Source organism: Chinchilla lanigera, unplaced genomic scaffold (assembly GCF_000276665.1).
Source record: "Chinchilla lanigera isolate Chin_1 unplaced genomic scaffold, ChiLan1.0 scaffold00014, whole genome shotgun sequence".
Taxonomy (NCBI): Eukaryota; Metazoa; Chordata; class Mammalia; order Rodentia; family Chinchillidae; genus Chinchilla; species Chinchilla lanigera.
The window spans coordinates 23,211,227-23,228,926 of NW_004955415.1; the positions used below are offsets into that span (position 1 = coordinate 23,211,227).

General features: G+C 35.7%; 2 protein-coding genes across 5 annotated transcripts in view; one reads left to right on the top strand and one right to left on the bottom strand.

Annotated features, from left to right (window-relative positions):
• The window catches only part of Esf1 (ESF1 nucleolar pre-rRNA processing protein homolog), a 64,507-nt gene extending 54,706 nt beyond the window's left edge, over positions 1-9,801 (bottom strand). The window contains exons 1-4 of the mRNA XM_005380886.2: positions 9,711-9,801; positions 7,835-8,512; positions 3,130-3,470; positions 2,259-2,372 (exon numbers count right to left, since the gene is read on the bottom strand). Coding sequence (XP_005380943.1) covers positions 2,259-2,372; positions 3,130-3,470; positions 7,835-8,471 — 1,092 coding nt within the window. The 5' untranslated portion in view covers positions 8,472-8,512; positions 9,711-9,801. The remainder of the gene's footprint in view (positions 1-2,258; positions 2,373-3,129; positions 3,471-7,834; positions 8,513-9,710) is intronic.
• A 56-nt stretch (positions 9,802-9,857) lies between these two features.
• Positions 9,858-17,700, top strand: part of Ndufaf5 (NADH dehydrogenase (ubiquinone) complex I, assembly factor 5) — a 42,465-nt gene continuing 34,622 nt past the window's right edge. For all 4 annotated transcript variants that reach the window (XR_001233234.1, XM_013512338.1, XM_013512337.1 and 1 more), the window contains exons 1-3: positions 9,858-10,132; positions 12,255-12,295; positions 15,824-15,887. Coding sequence is in view for 3 of the 4 variants with exons in the window: in XM_013512338.1 (XP_013367792.1) it covers positions 9,911-10,132; positions 12,255-12,295; positions 15,824-15,887 (327 nt within the window). In the remaining variant the exon portion in view is untranslated. The remainder of the gene's footprint in view (positions 10,133-12,254; positions 12,296-15,823; positions 15,888-17,700) is intronic.

Consider the following 17,700-nt stretch of genomic DNA (forward strand, 5'->3'; position numbering starts at 1 on the left):
ATCTTGGCTACTTTGTGAGTCAAGAAATATGATTACATTAACTTAACATCACTTGATACTGCTGAGCTTAATATGCATTTGATAAGTAATATAGAATTGTTTGAGTTGTAGGAAATATTCAATTTATCAACAAGATTTGAATTTTTCTTATTAATGTTGAGTTTTACATAATTGGTTGTATAGAAGTTTTAAATATATGTAGTCACATATGTTCTTTCATTTTTTCCTTTCTCCTTTATAGATCTAGAAACTATTTACCATCTCCCAAAACTTAAGAAATAACAAAACACACTTCTTTCTTATCTTGTCTCTGTAGTTTGATTTTTTTTTAGATATACATAATGATCATATGCATCATAGGGAATTTGTACCTGTATATATTTTGATTTCTCTATTTTTCCCAATACCCTCTTTCCTTCAACCCATCTTCCCCTCTCCCTATTTACAAAACTTTGTTTCCATTTTATCTTCTTTTAAAATTTTTTTCCCTTTTTTCTTCCTTCCTTTCCCCCTACCCCTACCCTAATTCTTCCTTCCTTTTGAATAATTTCTTTCCTTTTCCCAATATCTGCTGCACATTTTGGTCCTTATTTACTCTTTCAGTTTCTTGTACCAGGGAGATAATGTGATCTTTATACATGTGAGTCTGATTTCTTTCACTTAAGAGTATGGTCTCAAGTTATATCCATTTACCTATAAATACCTCAAATTTATCGTTCTTTATGGCTATGTAGTACTCCATTACACACAAAAAAGTGTTTTGATTCTTTTTTTGGTACCAGGAATTGAACTCAGGGCTTGGTGCTTGCCAGGCAGGTGTTGTGCCACTGAGTTACATCCCTACTGTGGTTTGATTTTTAACTTTTCCTCTTCATTCCATTCTGTCATTTATCTTGGGATATTACAATGTGAAAATATGAATGAAGTTTCCCACCCAATAATTTGTCCATTTCTCTCACCATGTTCAGACATATTTTGATCTAAATTATATGAACTTGTGCATCTATTCTGTCCAATTTTACATCAAACATGTGAACTCTCAAAGCATTGTAAAATGTTTAGATATTGTAAGTGGTATGGTGATTCCTTTACACTGGCATGATTTCTCAAAAGTTTACTAGCCATTTTTAATTTTTTTTTTAGATTAGTATCCTTTTTCTAAAATTTCACTGAACTGATTTTTGATCAAAATTACAACTGAACTGCAGAACTGACATTTTTAAATATTTAAAAAAGAATACTATGGGTGAAAGGGGAAAGGACAGTAGGGAAAAGGGGAAAGACGCAACTCAGTTATACTATCCGTGTCTCTTAGTTCATTTAAAAGGAAGGTTTATGCTAATATTGATTGGAGGAATCCTGTACTCTGAGCAACTACATTAAAGACAACAACATGTAATGTATTAACTATAGTTATTCTTCTATTATTTTGTTATGAAATTTTGTTTTACCTTTTTTCCATAAAAAAAAAAATAATAATCAGGAGCTGTTTTAAGGAGTGCACTAAACACATGTGAGGTCCTTTTCAGCTCCTTACAGTCACCATTGGAATAACATGGTTATATCCATTTGTCAAAGGAGAAAATAATTTGAGAGACTATTATTAAAAGTGCCCAAGATCATCTAACACAAGAATCAACATTTGAACACAAGTCTATCACGATGCAAAGCCTGAATTCTTCTTTTTTTTTTTTGTAATACTGTGGATTTGAACCCAGGGGCTCTGTATATGCTAGACAAGTACTCTACCTGTAAGCTATAGCCACACTCCCTGGTTCTAATGAAGTGTGAATTCTTAATTATTATGCTGGTCTGAAATATGGTACCTGAAAATTTATGCTTTTCAAATTTATTAACCGTTATAAGTTTACTTCAGATAGAACATCTCTATCTATTAAGGTAATTCCCAAGAATTTCATGTGGTTTTATTGGTAGTATAAGCAGGATTTTTTCCTAATTTATTAATGCTAATAATAGGTTATGCAATTTGTTTTACAATATTTAACTTATACCTTGTCCTGTACTGAGTTTCTGTTTATTTAGGTTTTCTAGGTGGATACAATCATACAACCCATCAATAAGAATTTTACCTCCTCTTTTTTAACACTATTCCTGTTAAATCAGTTTCACACCCAACTGTAGTGGACAATTTCCAGAATATTTTCTTTAGAAGGAAAAATAGTCATAGTTTTAAGTCATTAAAAAAAAGTCAGATTTAACTTCAGAAACATTGACTTCAAAATGAAATCAATTCTCACCTTTACAGAAAATATAACGCCTCCTTTAGGCTTAAATGAGTTGAACAGAGCCAGTAAGTCTTTTGCCTTTAATCTATCCCAGTCCATGTTGCAAACTGCCAATCGACGTGTAATCTGAGAAAGCAAAGGAATTAAATATAATAAAATCTATATCATTTTCAATCCCTAATAAAGATTCAAAAATATAATCCTTTTTTCCTCAAGTTCTGATGTTAGCAGTACAGTAGTTACCTGGGGGATATGTAAAAGTGAACTTCCAATGAGTGAAACAATAGTAAACTGTAACAGATAAACACTTTCATTTGGTTTTTAGTTTTTGAATTAGAAAGTGACCATAAAATGACATTTTCCTATGTTTACTAAGCTAGCTATTCTGCCACCCATGCATGAGCAGGGAAGTTATGTTACCCCATAGCATTTCCCCAAGGTACAACAAGAACAGAAACATAAACCACTAGCTAAAATAACTTCTTTCTAAAAAGTTCAAGGGACTTATTTATGAACTTCCTTATTTGCTTGGAGAGACATCTTCTAACTTATAAACACAGTAAATATCACAAAGTATTAAACAGAATCATCAAGAATATTATTATCAGCAGCTAAGGATGTGGCTCAGTGGTACAACACTTGCTTAGCAGGTGTGATACCCTGGGTTAAGTCCCCAGTCCTGTCCCTTCAAATAAATACATAAGGGTAGGAAAAACTTCACTGGTACCAATATTATTTTTTTCTTTTGGCAGTGCTGGGGATCAGATCCAGGACCTCTTACATATGGGGCAAGCACTATACACATCTTTAGTCCCTTCCCAACCCTACCACCCACGAAAGCTAATTGTGATATGTTATTTACAAGTAATCTTAAAAATGGTACCTCATCAGCTCGAGGAGCATCTTTATCTAATTCTCTCCAAGCATGCTCAAAACCAGGTTCTTCTGGAAATATATCTGCCAAATCATCTTCATCTTCTGAACTAGTTTCTATATTTCCTTTACCCCTTGCAAGATCAGGACCACTGTCACTTTCATCATCATCCTCACTATCTTCATCTTCTTCATCTTCACTTCCATCATCAGCTGAAGCTCTACCATCACCTATGATTTCATCTTCAGATTCTTCATCACTTCCTATTTCCTCATCAGTGTCTGAATCTTCCTTCAGAACATCTTTGTCAGACATGTTACCATCATTATCTCTTATTATGAATGGAACCGCTGAAACATGTTAAAGGGAGGAATATATGCACTGAATTAAACTGAATCTAAGTTATTGTGACATTAAATCCAGAAAACATACAACTTCTATGATTCAGCTAAAAGAAAGTATAAATTCAGCAATCAGTGACAAGGTATTTGATATGGGAAACAGAGTTTTAAAAGTGTCAAAGATGAAAGCACTGGCTTCATGAGCCAGTAGGCTACATGTAGAGATGAATAGGGAAAACTGGAAAAATAGTTTACAGTATTTGGTGGGGGGAGACTGTGAACTCAGTTTTGAATTCAAAGTACCTTTGAATTATCTCAAGAGAAAATATCAGTAAAGGTGTTGGCTATACGAGATACAGCTCAAGGAAATGTGGCTTGAAGAAGAAAATCTGACTCATATGTTTGACAACAGAAGCTGTGACATGGATGAGATCACCTACAGAGGCAGAAATAGTAATTGTGACTTTTCTGCTAATTGTTGAACTTAACTATTAGGGTTAGCAATATATTCAAGAGTCCAAAATTGCTTTTGTTTAAACAGGACTTTTTGTAAGTCTTCATAATACTGAAAGGGTTCATTTCCTACTTCTAAGAACAATCATACCTTCTATCTACTGTATGTGTATATATATCTTATCCTATACATTTTATTTCAGTTGGTGCTTCCACTTCTTCTAGGCTCTAACCCTGGAGAAATAAAAAGCAACTTTAAAAGTTTAAGGATTAGAATGAAACTTAGTTCTCTTCATCCTATCCTCATAATATTTATTCACTTGTCAAATATTTCTTTACTATTATGTACAAAGTATTTAGTTAGGTGGAAGGGAAAAAGATAATTTGTAACATGATTCAATGCCTTTGACGAATTCATAAATAAAACAAGAACTTATTGATTTATGACTATTCTCTAAAGCATCACACAGAGAGACATTTCAGTTTGTAGACACGTGTATCAATCATAAGGACACAGTTTCATAGATACCATTTGACTCAAGACTGATTGAACAGCCCAGCATAGTGGCGTATGTCTGTAATCCCATCACTCAGGAAGCTGAGACAGGAGGATTGCTATGAGTTCAAGGCTAGCTTGAATTACATAGTGAGATTCTGTCTCAAAAAGCAAAAAACTACAACAAAAAAACTAATTGGGAAAAAGGCATCTTGTTAGGAGGAAAAGCAGAAAATGCCTTTTATTTTAGTACAATGATGTAGGGATAATAAAAAATAACTAAGTTGTAATGTGAAAAGGTCAAAAGAAGACATAATTTCTGAACAAAGGATAAGAAAAGCACAACAACAAAAGAAAGTTATTATGAGGTAAGCAGAATTCACATGTAAGCAACATACTTAAAATATCACTTTGTGCAAACAGCTCTACCTAGTATAGCAGTATGTCCCAAGTATCAATCATTATCATGCCATTTTCATTATTCTTGCATGCTACTGGTATTTTTCACTACACTTTTAAAATAGTTTTATCCTAAATATTTCTGATGTCACAGAAGTTATATTTTTTCTAAGATGTTGAAATAATACATACCTAGTAATATAAAAAAAATTATCACTTAAAATCTTACATACAGCACATTTTGAGTTGTATAACTGATAAATGGCAGATCAAAGAAATTTTAATAGTTCCCACAATATCAACTACATTCAGAGTATTTATTCATTGAAATAAATGGGATTAAAATAAGTAACTGCCTGTTTCCAGACTGCACTGCCCTAGTAGTTATTTTAAACCTTGCTACTTTTCAAACTTTTAAAGAACTGCTTTACCATTTTTTTTCTCCCTAACTATAAACATAATGAATACTGACTGCAAGAAAATAATTTAAGACAATATGGTTTAATGAAGAAAACAAAGCCTAGTAATTTTTCATTCAGAAATAACTAGATGGTTATTTTGGTACATAATTTCCTCACTATTTTCTATGACTCAGCAACCAATTTTTTTTAAAGTAGCTGGTCTTATAATTTTTGATTTGTAACCTATTTTTTTTTTTTTTGGTTTTTCTCCGGTACCGGGAACCGAACTCACGACCTTGCGCTTGCCAGGCAGGCGCTTTTTGCCGCTGAGCTAAATCCCCAGCCCCTTTGTAACCTATTTTTAAAACTTCACATATCATAGATGTTTGGATGTACTGCAACATATTTTATCAAAAATATTAATGATTTAGGTTATCATTTTTAAATTAAAAAATAATACTCCAATACATTCTTTGTATACACATGAAATCATTTACTTAAATTCTTAGGAATGCAAATACTAGCATGAAGGTTTTATAATGAGATGTTATCAAGCTGCACCTGCTCATATAACTTTAACTTTGTAACACTTAAAAAGCCCCTTGCACAGACAAGAGGGCTCTTTAAAAAGTCATTTAACTCCTACTAATAAATTATGCCTTTTCTAGTCTGGGACACAAATATAAATTATAGTAGCGTAGAAAGATTCAGAAGACGTGAGTTATAGTACTGTGTGTCCTTGTATAAATCACTTTCATTTCTCAAAGTTACTGAGAAAATTAAATTGGAAAAATTCTATAAAGTATATAAAAGATATATAAAAATTCTATAAAATCACTCCAAAGAAGGCCACACTACACTAACCTAGTGCCTTAAGTCAAGTGGAACTTCAATGATGCTAGACCAACTTACCTCACAAATAAATATCAAATCAACTCTGCTGCTAATGCCAGTAAAATCTTATGCTCCAATATCAGGAACTAGATTCCTATCCTTTTTCTCCTGATGGATCTCATGAAGCTTGCTGCCTAGTTCCACAACAAATGAAATAAGATCCCTTCTCTGATTTCCTAGTCTCTCCTACCTAAAATTCTGTCCACAGCTTGATATTTCTACCTTCCCCTGTCATCTGTTAAGAACTCTCTCTGCTATTTCCTAAAACCTCTCTGGGTCCTAGAACCACAACTAGCCTGTTTGGCTCATCTGAACAATTTTTATAATTTTATTTTTATTTTTATTTTTTTGGTTTTTTTCCGGTACTGGGAACTGAACTTAGGACCTTGTGCTTGCCAGGCAGGCGCTGTGCCCGAGCTAAATTCTCAGCCCCACATCTGAACAATTTTTAGTTACATCATCAGCAAGAAACATTAACTTCAAAATTTCCTGCTGCCAGTGGTAACACAAAATTTCAATAAACTTAGTTAACACGTAAACACAAACTAGAGCCATGTATTTATTTCTTAGTTCTAAATACTTATTCTTAGCTCTATTACCCATTCACCTCTTCAAGACCTTATTATTTAATCAAATAGGATTACCAGATTCTCTTCTGAACATACCCAATCATAACTGAAAAAGTTTTCGTATAGAATGCTTTGGTTCAAAAAGTTAACTATTTCCAGTCCTCAATCGAAATACAAATTCCCCTAAGAATCTTCCTGATGATTATAGTTTCAGTGACTATTTCTGAACTTCATATTCCTCTACTAAACACCTTTTATGGAAGTATTACTCTATCTTGAATTACGATTCTGAATTTCTTTCACTCAGATCTATTCTAGCATGATAGGTAGTAGCTACACGTAGCAATTTGGCACTTGCAATGTGGCTCATTCAACTTGAGCCATATTTATACTTGGTATAAAAATAAAACTGCATTAATTTAAAAATACTGATCACATATCAAAAAATAAATTTGTATTTCTGAAAAACTTTTTTGAAATATTTATTAATTTCAGCTGTTTATTTTTTTAACACAGCTATTAGAAAATTCAAAATTATGTATTTCTATTGGACAGTTCTATTTTAGATCAGGGCCGTGGCAAAGAGCTTAGCAGATTGTTACTCATACAAAGGCATCTACAAAGAGGCAAGGACTGAAATCAAAGCCAACTTCTACTGATTAAACCATGCACCTTACAAAGCTGTATTTGCTTAGTGCTGTATTAGCTGTATTTGCTGTTATTTCATTCAAAAGTGTTATCCCCTAACCGAACTATGAACCCTGGGAGGCTCTGTGTTCAGGAGGCATGCTTTGTTCTAATTTGCACAAAGGCATCCTACAATCTAGCAATAATCCTATCATGCCTTACTCATGTTTTATTTACACATACTAGATGAATGAATATCCAACTCTTCCTTCTTCAGACACATTTCATCATATACTATCTACTACTTTAACTAATTAGAAATTATAGCTCTCAAAACTGCCCACAAATTAACTTTCGGACTCAAATTTTTACTTCTATCACCAAAAAACAAATCACTGCCTACTTTTCTTTTCAGAGCTTTATATTTCTAAAGTATTTAACCACTGCTAACATTCTATATAAATAAGTATTGTTTACCTTTTTAAAAGACCAGTATAAAAAAATTATTCTAAGCCCACAGGATCCCTAACGAACCTGATTGCTTTTCTCTTGTCTTAGAACAATTGATCTTGGAGGATTTCACGATTTTAGAGGTGCTTGGATCTGTCTTTAGTTTTCCTTTGGGAAAAGAGTCTCTCCTATATTCAATAGTGCTTTCTTTCTCTTTTGTACTTTTTTGTGTGAGTTCTTTGCTTTCCTTCTTAGGACTTATTTCTGAATCCATGTTCTTAAATTTACACAAGGTTTTCATTTCCTGAATTCTTTTAGAATTATCTAAATCATTTTTATTTCCAGGATCCTTTTGATTAGTTTTCTTGGTTTCCTTCTGTTTTTCTTCAATCACATTTTTTGAATCTATTTCTTTTTTTGTCTGATGATTTTTCTTCTTTATTTTCTGTTGATTCAATGCTTTGCTGTCTTCATCAGAGAGATCAGAATCAGAATCTGAAAGGTCATAGAAACGTTTCAAGTCTTCAGTAGTGCTGTGGTTGATAGGGCGTCCTCTTTTATCAACAGCATAGTTCAATTTGAACTTTTTGTCATGAAACATGGCTCGAAATCTCTTGTCAATTTTGACTTTTCGATCTTTTTCTGGCATTTCCCAGAACCTGGGGTCCTTTGAAACACGCCTAAATCTCTGGTCACTCATTATTTCTTGTTTGGATGACATTTTAAAAGTCTTACTGAAGAACTGTTCAAAGAAACCTAATACTGAAAAATAAAACAAATGTTACAGTAATGAAAGATTAATGTAATCAAATTTTTAAAAAAACTATTGATTCACAACATACTCTAGTTTTAAGGCAACCCAAGCAAAGTCTTAAGGTTTCATGGAGTGCAACAAATGTTTAGTAGCCCACTGCAGTTAGAATGTCTGTATCTCTAGATGTGTATCTGTAAGGGTTATAAGTTAAAAACGAATGTAATTAGGAAATTCCCAAACCTCAGTCGATCTCACTTGTTTCTCTATCTTCTAGCCTCATTCTGTTAATCTTAACCTCCTACTACTCCCAACAGTCTTTATTTCTACATAGCACCCTAACTAAACAGGCCAAAATTAAAGCAGGCTTAACTTACAAAGTTTCTTCTCTAAATGCTACCTTCCCGCAAAAACCAGGTAGTCTCACTTCACTTAATAAATATCACTTCTTTTCTATAATTCCTTATTCTAAAAAAGGCACAAACAAGTAGATCCTTCATAAACATATTTAAATATCTATATAAATTAATACACTTTTCCTCATAGTCTCTGATGGGTTAGCTTCTCTGGATATGAACTGTGCGAAAAGTCAAACTTCATAACTGTTAAAAGCAAAAAGACTGATCAAGGAAGACAACGCTGCTTTACTTAAAAACAGGACTGACACTCTACCTGTTGTTTTCCTTATACCTGGGGGAAAAATTACACACTAACCAAAAAAAAAAAAAAAAAAAAAAAAAAATCAAATGTTTCACTGGTGCATTTACACATTTTAGAGTGGTACAGCACTTAACTCTCTAAACAGCTTTAGAACGTTGGTGGCACTCATCCAGCTACCGTAGTACAGGTAATACATGTAAATATTTAAAACGAAAGCTCTAAACATCCAGTTTAGAGAACAGAAGGCGGCCCCACCACACCACTGAACTATGTCGCTATCCCGACAATGCACCCCACCGCCTAACGCGGAGAACCTTATACTCTCCCCAGAACGCAGATCTCCTTCCTACCTCCCACTTCTCATGGGGAAGCTACTGGGCTGTGGCAATCTGAGAAGCAACCCTGAAAAGAACTGAAGAAACCTGAACAAAGACTCCAGAAAGGGAAACAAGGGGTGTGGCCCTCATAAACCCAAAGTAAGTCGTGTCATAGAATGTTTGTGTCCCTCTGCAGCCCCGACTACCAGCTCTCACGCTGTTTTTCACTCACCAGTTCGGATCACTCTCAGCTTCACATGGAACCCACACCCACAATCCTCTGCGGGACCTTCTGCCGCAATGGTAGGCTAACTGGGCCAAACTACTTCCACTTTACCCCCTTTTGCGAACCTCTTTGTCGCTTTGCATTTGTCGTAGCCGCGCCGCGCAGGCGCACTACGAAGTGCGCCAATAAATCGTTGACCGGTGGAGATGCTGCGGCCGGGGCTGCTGTGCCGTCGGTGGCTAAGGCGCTGGGACGCAAGGGTCCCGGCAGAGAACCTTAGTTGCCGAGAGGTCGCTTCTGGCATCCCCCCTTTAGGCAGCACTTCTCCTGGAGCTCTAAATATCTTCGACCGGGCTTTGAAGAGAAAACAGAAAAACTGGGCGGCTCAGCAGCCGGAGCCGATGAGATTTGACTACCTGAAGGAGGAGGTGAGACCGCGGGACAGCGGAGGAGAGTGGCGCTGACCTTTGAGTCCGCGAGCTCCGGTTAGGCCCAGGGAGTCGCCTTCTCATCGTGTGACCTTGAGCTGCAGCCTTGCGACTCCGGGGCTAGTGTTAGGGAGAAAGGCTGTTCGGGTATTTGTAGTGTGCTGTTCATTCATTCACTTACGCATCAAGGATTGATTGGGTTCTAACTGGCCGGGGAAAAGTTAGGCCGTCGTACTTACAGGCTTTCGTTGTAGAGGGGAAAAGGCAGACAGGCACACACAAGAAAGGTAGTTTCAGCTACAGAAGTGACGGTTGGGAGATGAAGTGTGTGACTGCCCATGGTCAGGGTCGGCCGCTCAGACTTGAGGAATTAGGCAGGCTGGGGGAGTGTCTATGGGGCAAAAGGAAAGACAAATGCAAAGCTCCCGAGCAGAAACGACTTTGTGATGGCCTTCAGTGAAGCTGCAGTGAGGAAGAGGATGGGAAAGGAGGCTAGGAGGACCCAGGTTATTAGGGCCTTACAGGGTAAAGACTAGAATTTCTTCTGTGCTCCAGTCAGTATGGAAACTGGTGGCCACACGTGGCTGTTGAGCCTTTGAAATGTGACTAGTCCCATTGAAACGTGTTATAAGTATGAAATACTCAACGGATTTCAGCGACTTAAAGGATGCAAAATATCTCATTAAGGATGGTTGTATTGATTACATGAAACTTTGATACTGGATTAAAGTATATTAATATTAAATTTTCTTGTTGCTTTTTAAAACATAGCTCCTAGAAAATTTAAAATTTTTTGTGGCATTCATTATTTGGGACAACACTGCCATACAGGAGTGTAAGACTCTTGGATGGTTATAAGCACGGAGTAGATGTGATCTTACTTATGTTTTACAAAAGTTAAATTAAGACCTGATTTATCTGTGGTAGGTTAAAAGACCTTTTCCTGTCTGCCTTGGTAGACTAGGAATTGAGTTTCTTCTCTGAGGATGCAGCGCTGAGCTCAGGTCTCAGTATATATTTCATTCAGGGGTGGAAGCAAGTTGGAGTTGAGTAAAATGCGTTCTTTCAGGCTAAAACAACAGCCATTTACTCAGCTGCTATTTTGAACAGAGCTCTGTGCAAAGCACAGGTAATTGACAGTGTCAGTTTTCAGAAAGCTTTAGATGAGACAGCTGCTCAGAGGTTGATGAAGTCTGTTACAGAGATAGAAAGTCAGCTGTCAGGAAATTTTCTGTTCTCCATCCATAAGCACAGAGTATATGATCATACCAGTTGCTAGTTTCCCCCTGAAGAGCAGAAAATGGGAATTCCTTAGAATGGCATATGTGTGAAGGACGTGTGTTCGTCGTAGTCCCATTTCATCTTCAAGAGGAGCACCTGGATTACTGCTTCACTGGAGACACACCAATGTGCAGAGCTAGAATAAATGAGATGAAGTGTATGACATTTCTTTTTATAATAAACAAAAGGTATTGGTATTAGGAGGTACTAAGTGGCAGCTTTCTTCCAAAACACAAATACACCTATGTTCTGAACTTTCATGTATTAATAGAAACTCAGAAGTTTATGAGGGAATGAGTAGAATATGGGGTCAGAAGATACTTAGCCTTCTGACCATTTTTACTTTGGGATGGGATGGGGGCTATATTTCAGATTTTTTTTTCTAATTTGTACATGTCACTCAAAAAGGTTGGTAGCTATTTAAAAGTAATATAAAATTTGTAAGTTTTTGAGTGACAACTTGTATATTGATCTCTAATAAAGCTTAAGTGAGTTTTTCACTTTCGTATACCTCATGTTCATCTGTGGGGATAGTAATGTGCTTATTTTGTTGCTGTTACTTTTCTCTCCCTTGTGAGGAATGTTAAAGCCAAATATCTTAAAATATTTTTAAGAATGTTAATCTTGATTTCATGAAACTAACTGCAAAATGTTTCCTGGTATATTTTGTTATATTCCTATTTGAGAGTTGAAAAGAAATTTACTGTTTTGAAATAGAAAGAGGGATAAAGGAAAATATTTATCATGTTGAAGCATAAGTAATCTGTGGGAATGTTCCTTCTCTGTTAACCCCACTCAACACATTTGTATCATTGCCTCTTTGCCTCTTGTAATCTTTCAGGTTGGAAGTCAGATCGCAGACCGTGTGTATGACATAGCAAGGTAAGTGATGGTTAGCATAATAAAGTACAAAAAAAAAATTGTTTTTAAGACAAGGTCTTGTTGTATTACCTAAGCTAGCTTCAAACTCCTGGGCTCAAGTAATTGTCTTTCCTGAGCCATCTGAGTAGCTGGGATTACAGGTGAACTCCCCCATGCCTGGTTACTACAATCAACTTTTGAAGGCAGCCTTGAGTTTTACATATTGACAGAGCTTGATATCTGGAATGGCAGAACCTGATGATACATATTAACAGGATTGGCCATTTGAGTCACACTATGTGTGTCTGGAGAGCAAGTATTTTCTCATTGTTGCCTTTAAAGGAAAAAAGGAAAAAATATGGAAGCTTGACTTGTGCTCTTTTTCAAATCTGAATGACTGATCCACTTGCTTTGGCCAAAAGCCTATAAAGAAAGATTGCTCCAAAAACGGATTAAAAAGTTGACTTTATGTAAATTTTTATGATTTACTAAACTTAGGTACCTTAGTCACTTTCTTCATTGCTGGAACAAAATACCTGACACCTGCATTCTTAAGGAGGAGAAGTTTAGTTTGACGTATATTTTAGAAGTTTCAGTTCTTACATTGTTTTCTGGTGTGAGGGAAGCTGCTCAACTCTGGGCAGCCGGGAAGGAGAGGACCCAGGGAGGCAGATGCCCTTCCAGGTCATACCCTAGTAACCTGTCTCTTCAGATCAACCCCCAGCGTCCAACACCATCCCAGCTGTGTAGCACCCATAATCCAGTCACCTTCCACAAGCCTTGCTCTGAACACATGAGGCTGTTGGGGACCATCCACATTTAAATGATAATACTAGGTTTAAAAGTTCAACTAGGGGGGCTGGGGATTTAGCTCAGCGGCAAAAGCGCCTGCCTGGCAAGCGCAAGGTCGTGAGTTCGGTTCCCGGTACCGGAGAAAAACCAAAAAAAAAAAAAAAAAAAGTTCAACTAGGGCCGAGAGTATAGCTCAGTGGCACAAGCTCCTGCCTGGCAAGCACAAGGTCCTGAGTTTGATTTCCGGTACCAAAAAAAAAAAATAATAATAACATAAAAGGTCAACTGAAATTAACAAAAGTAATGCAGAGAGCTCCCTAAATTTGTTTCCTAATCAGGATAGGTGAGTCTTTGGCCTTTTTGTGTTAAGAACTGTTCATATTAGGGGTTTATGGCATTTTTACAGATAGGATGATATAGGGAAAGAACAGTTTCATCAAGCATTATTACAATATTGATGGAGTTGTTGCTCTATATATTAAGCATAGTGAAAGCTTTATACATTGAAGTTTATGGTCATGTAGTGGCAGCTATGGTCAAACAATGGATTTATAGTAGAATTATTCAGTGATATTAGCAAATCACTTTTTTTGTGTTCTTTTGTTCAAAAGACATCCATTGAATTAAACCAAGATGGGATTAATTTTTTACATTTGTACATAAAAAAGGGAAATTTTATGAAAGTACATGTTCCTTTAACCATATCTTAGATATATCTTTGCAACTTAAAAGAGTCTTGGAATAAATTAGTTTTATAACGTAAAAATAAGGCTCATTCTTGCAAATACCCCCTGCCTCCATTTTATTTCACTTGTTTCATTACTTTTTTTTTTTTTAAAGATAGATTTTTGCTGTGTAGTTTTGGCTGGCCTTGACCTCAGCCTTTTGCCCAGGCTGGCCTGGAACTCATGGGGATCCACCTGCCTCTGCCTTCCACATGCTGAGATTTTAGACACATACCATCAGACAAAGCTAGCCTCATTACTTTAAGGTATACACACACACACACACACACACACAAAGCAACTAGTCATTTGTCTGGATTATAGGTTATTTGTGATTCAGTAAAGAAAATACTAAATTTTGCAAGTCTCTTTGGATTTTACAAACTTTATGTCATAGCACTGAGCAAAACAGTTAAATCTGTGGAGAGATCTGTGATTATGACTAAAAACATTTTAAAAATTAAATACTTGCAGTTAAATTATTATTAACACTGTGTATATCCTTTCTTTTTTTTTATTTTTTTTTTTTTAATTTTTTTTTTTTTTGTTGGTTTTTCTCCGGTACCGGGAACCGAACTCACGACCTTGCGCTTGCCAGGCAAGCGCTTTTGCCGCTGAGCTAAATCCCCAGCCCCACTGTGTATATCCTTTCATTAATATTCTAGTATTAGAGTAGGTTTATATTAAAATTGATTTTTTGTTGACTTTAAAACAACTACACATTTTTAAATGCCTAGTTTGGGTCTGAGACTCATTTAATACTACTATAATCAGTAATAATAATTAACAACTAGGTTTGTTGTTTTGTTTTTTTTTTCTGGTCCCAGGAATTGAACTCATGACCTCACGCTTGCCAGGCGGGTTCTGTGCCGCTGAGCTAAATCCCCAGTCCCCAACAACTAGTTTTGTTGAACATTTGTTTTGTGCTAAGTACTTTATATGTACTTCTTATACAAATTTCAGGGAGGCAGTATCTTTTTCGTTTTGAAAAGATAAGGCACCTAAGATCCAGCCAGGTTAATCACGTCACAAAATTTGAACTTAACGTCTTTCTAATTCCAAAATTTGTATATTTAACCTTGCAGTATGGGCTGTATTCATTGTCAAGTTATAGGGTATTAGCTGCAAAATAGCTGTTTTTCACCAGGGGCTCTCTGACTATGTACTGGTGATCTGTAATTTTGACATCCATTTTTAAGAAAATTGAACTCTTTGTTCTAGTTGTTAAGGAAAAAAATATTACTAATAGATAAAGATTTAACTTTTTGTCATAAATTATAAACCTATGGCTATGATTAGACATCTATACTGATTTAGTATGGTGTGGTATATTTAGAGGAGATAACTTAGTGTGGAGGATAATAGTTCTGGTTCAGGATTGAAGCCAACTGAATCCATGAATAGATTGCTGCTTATTACTTCAGGTGTTTGGCTTGACTTTCTTAGCCTGGGATATCTAGAACTTCTAGTACAGTACTTAGAACTTGATATGCATATCAGTAAATGTTTCCTATTATTTAATTTTTTTTAAAGTTTAACTTAATGTTAACATTTCATGATATTTCACATGAAGATTTTTAAGTGTTCGGCCTCACCAATTTGAGAAAGAGGTAAGTGCTAAATCCCTGAAAAAAAAAATCCCTGATAAGTATGCCAGTTCATTTCATGTTAGTTTACATTTGGTCTCTTTTCATTCTTTGCCTGAATATATTGTTAAATTAAAATATTCTTTTTAAATCTGTTCTTTGAATCTGCATCATGAAGCCACCTTGTAGAAAGTGATTCTTTATGTGATTCTGTGAATGAATAACTGGATCAGACAGACTTGTATGCTCAGGAAGGTACAGCAGAAAGCAGGTGATATTTGTGTTTGTGTTTGAAAGTTGCATTCACTAAAATGGTTTAATGTGGCAGAAAAGGTAGGTGATATTTGTGTTTGTGTTTAAAAATTGCATTCACTAAAATGTTCTTATTCAAGGAAAATTATTTTTGGATTGTTTTACAGAGCATAACTTCTGTGTCTGTTTTTTAGAGATTTCCCCCTTGCTTTGGATGTCGGTTGTGGAAGAGGTTATATAGCACAACATTTGAATAAGGTATATTTATTCAGTGAGTTAATTTACTTTGAGAAATATAAGTGACTGATTTTAAAGATGACTTTTCTAATCATTTCAATTGAATCCTATTTAGAGTTTGATTATTATCAGAATTGCTAATTCATTTTGTCAAGGTTTCTGCTGATAGTATTTTATTTAAATCTATATATACTTTTCCTTTGTTCTCACTTTGTTCATTTTTGATAATTCGCAATAAAAATTAGGACCTGGATTGTAGCTTAGTGGTAGAACTCTTGCCTAATATGTTTGAGGCCTTGGGTTCAATCACCAGCACTGAAAAAAAAAAAAAAAAAATTAAAAGTAAAAATAAATAAAGTTGACATATGGAAAATATGATTAAAAAACTCTTTTTTTTAAAAATCTAGAAAAACATTAATTTCATCATCTTAAGTAGGTTTTTTTTTTTTTTTCTTGTACCAGGAATTGAACTCAGGACCTTGCACCTGCCAGGCAGGCACTTGTGCTGCTGAGCTATATCCCGGCCCTAGTTTAAGTCTTTATGGCTAAATACAATACTCTTTATTATTGTGCATGACACTTTATTTTGCACTTTGTAATTCAGATCATAAATATACTCATTTAGTCTTTTAGATTGTGTGTATAGGACACGGCTGGATCCAGTGATTAAGGTGGGATTTCTATATAAAATCTATTTAGATAAAAATGTAGCTTTTGTCTTGAGTCAGGTTAGGGAGAGCAAGGGGTTTGTGGGGCTTCTACAACATTATTATTGATAATAGTGAATACCATAGAAATGGACAGATATTAAAGTGCGAAAGGAATCAGAGGAGGAAAAAAATCAGTAGAGGTTCATATGGTCTAGGCACAGAATCTTCTCAAAGGCACAGACCCTGACCTGGAATGTTAAGAATCTGGATTGGTCATGTTTCATTGAAAGTGTGGCGGGAAAGGTAAGAATGCTGTGGGATGTGATATACTGACGTTTAACGAAGATTCATTTGGAAGTGGCACACAAGAAGGATTAAAGAAAGAATAGAGAAACCAGCCAATTAGGAGGCTGTGCTAAAGGTGGTGCAGGCGTGGGTGATTAAAGTCTACCACTCATTTGAAGGCAGCAGATCCAAAAGACGTAATATAGGAGAGAGACCTAGTAAAACTCACAAAACCTGATGACTGTTTGGATCAGCAAATTTTACTTGTATTTCAGAATACATCTCTAGCTCTACCTTTCCTACTACCAGATTGGTCCTAGCTATGACCACCTTTTTTCTAGATTATTACAGTAGTTTCCTTCTTGATCTCCCTGCTTCTGCCTTTGCCCCTGAGAGTATTTTCACAGCACTACAATTCTTTTAAATCATAAGTCAGATTGTTCTTAGTCCTCTGTTCAAAACAGTTGTTCTAGCCTGTAAGACGACTCTTCATCATGGCCCTGACCTTACCTTCTTCCTGTCACTCTATTTTTTAGCAGCTCTGGCTTCCTTACTTTTACACAGGCCACCCCTTCTAGTACTTTCCCCAAGATATCTTTATGGCTTACCTACCTCTGTCAGATCTTTGCTGAAATGACCTCTTATGAGCGATCTTGTCACTGATTGGTTTCTAAAATAGTGCCCTGTGGTGGATTAACTAATGGTCCACTTGTAACTCACAGCTGAACTGAATCAGCATGGTTCTGGGTGTGGAAGGCCATTTGAGGATTGTTGCCAACAGCATTAAAAGAAAACTGGAGGGGAAGATGGTGAGCTGTTGATTCTCCCGAAGAAGCTTGGCATGCTGGTTTTCCTGATATGAACTTCACTGTTCTCATCACTGGAGGAGCTCAGGTCCT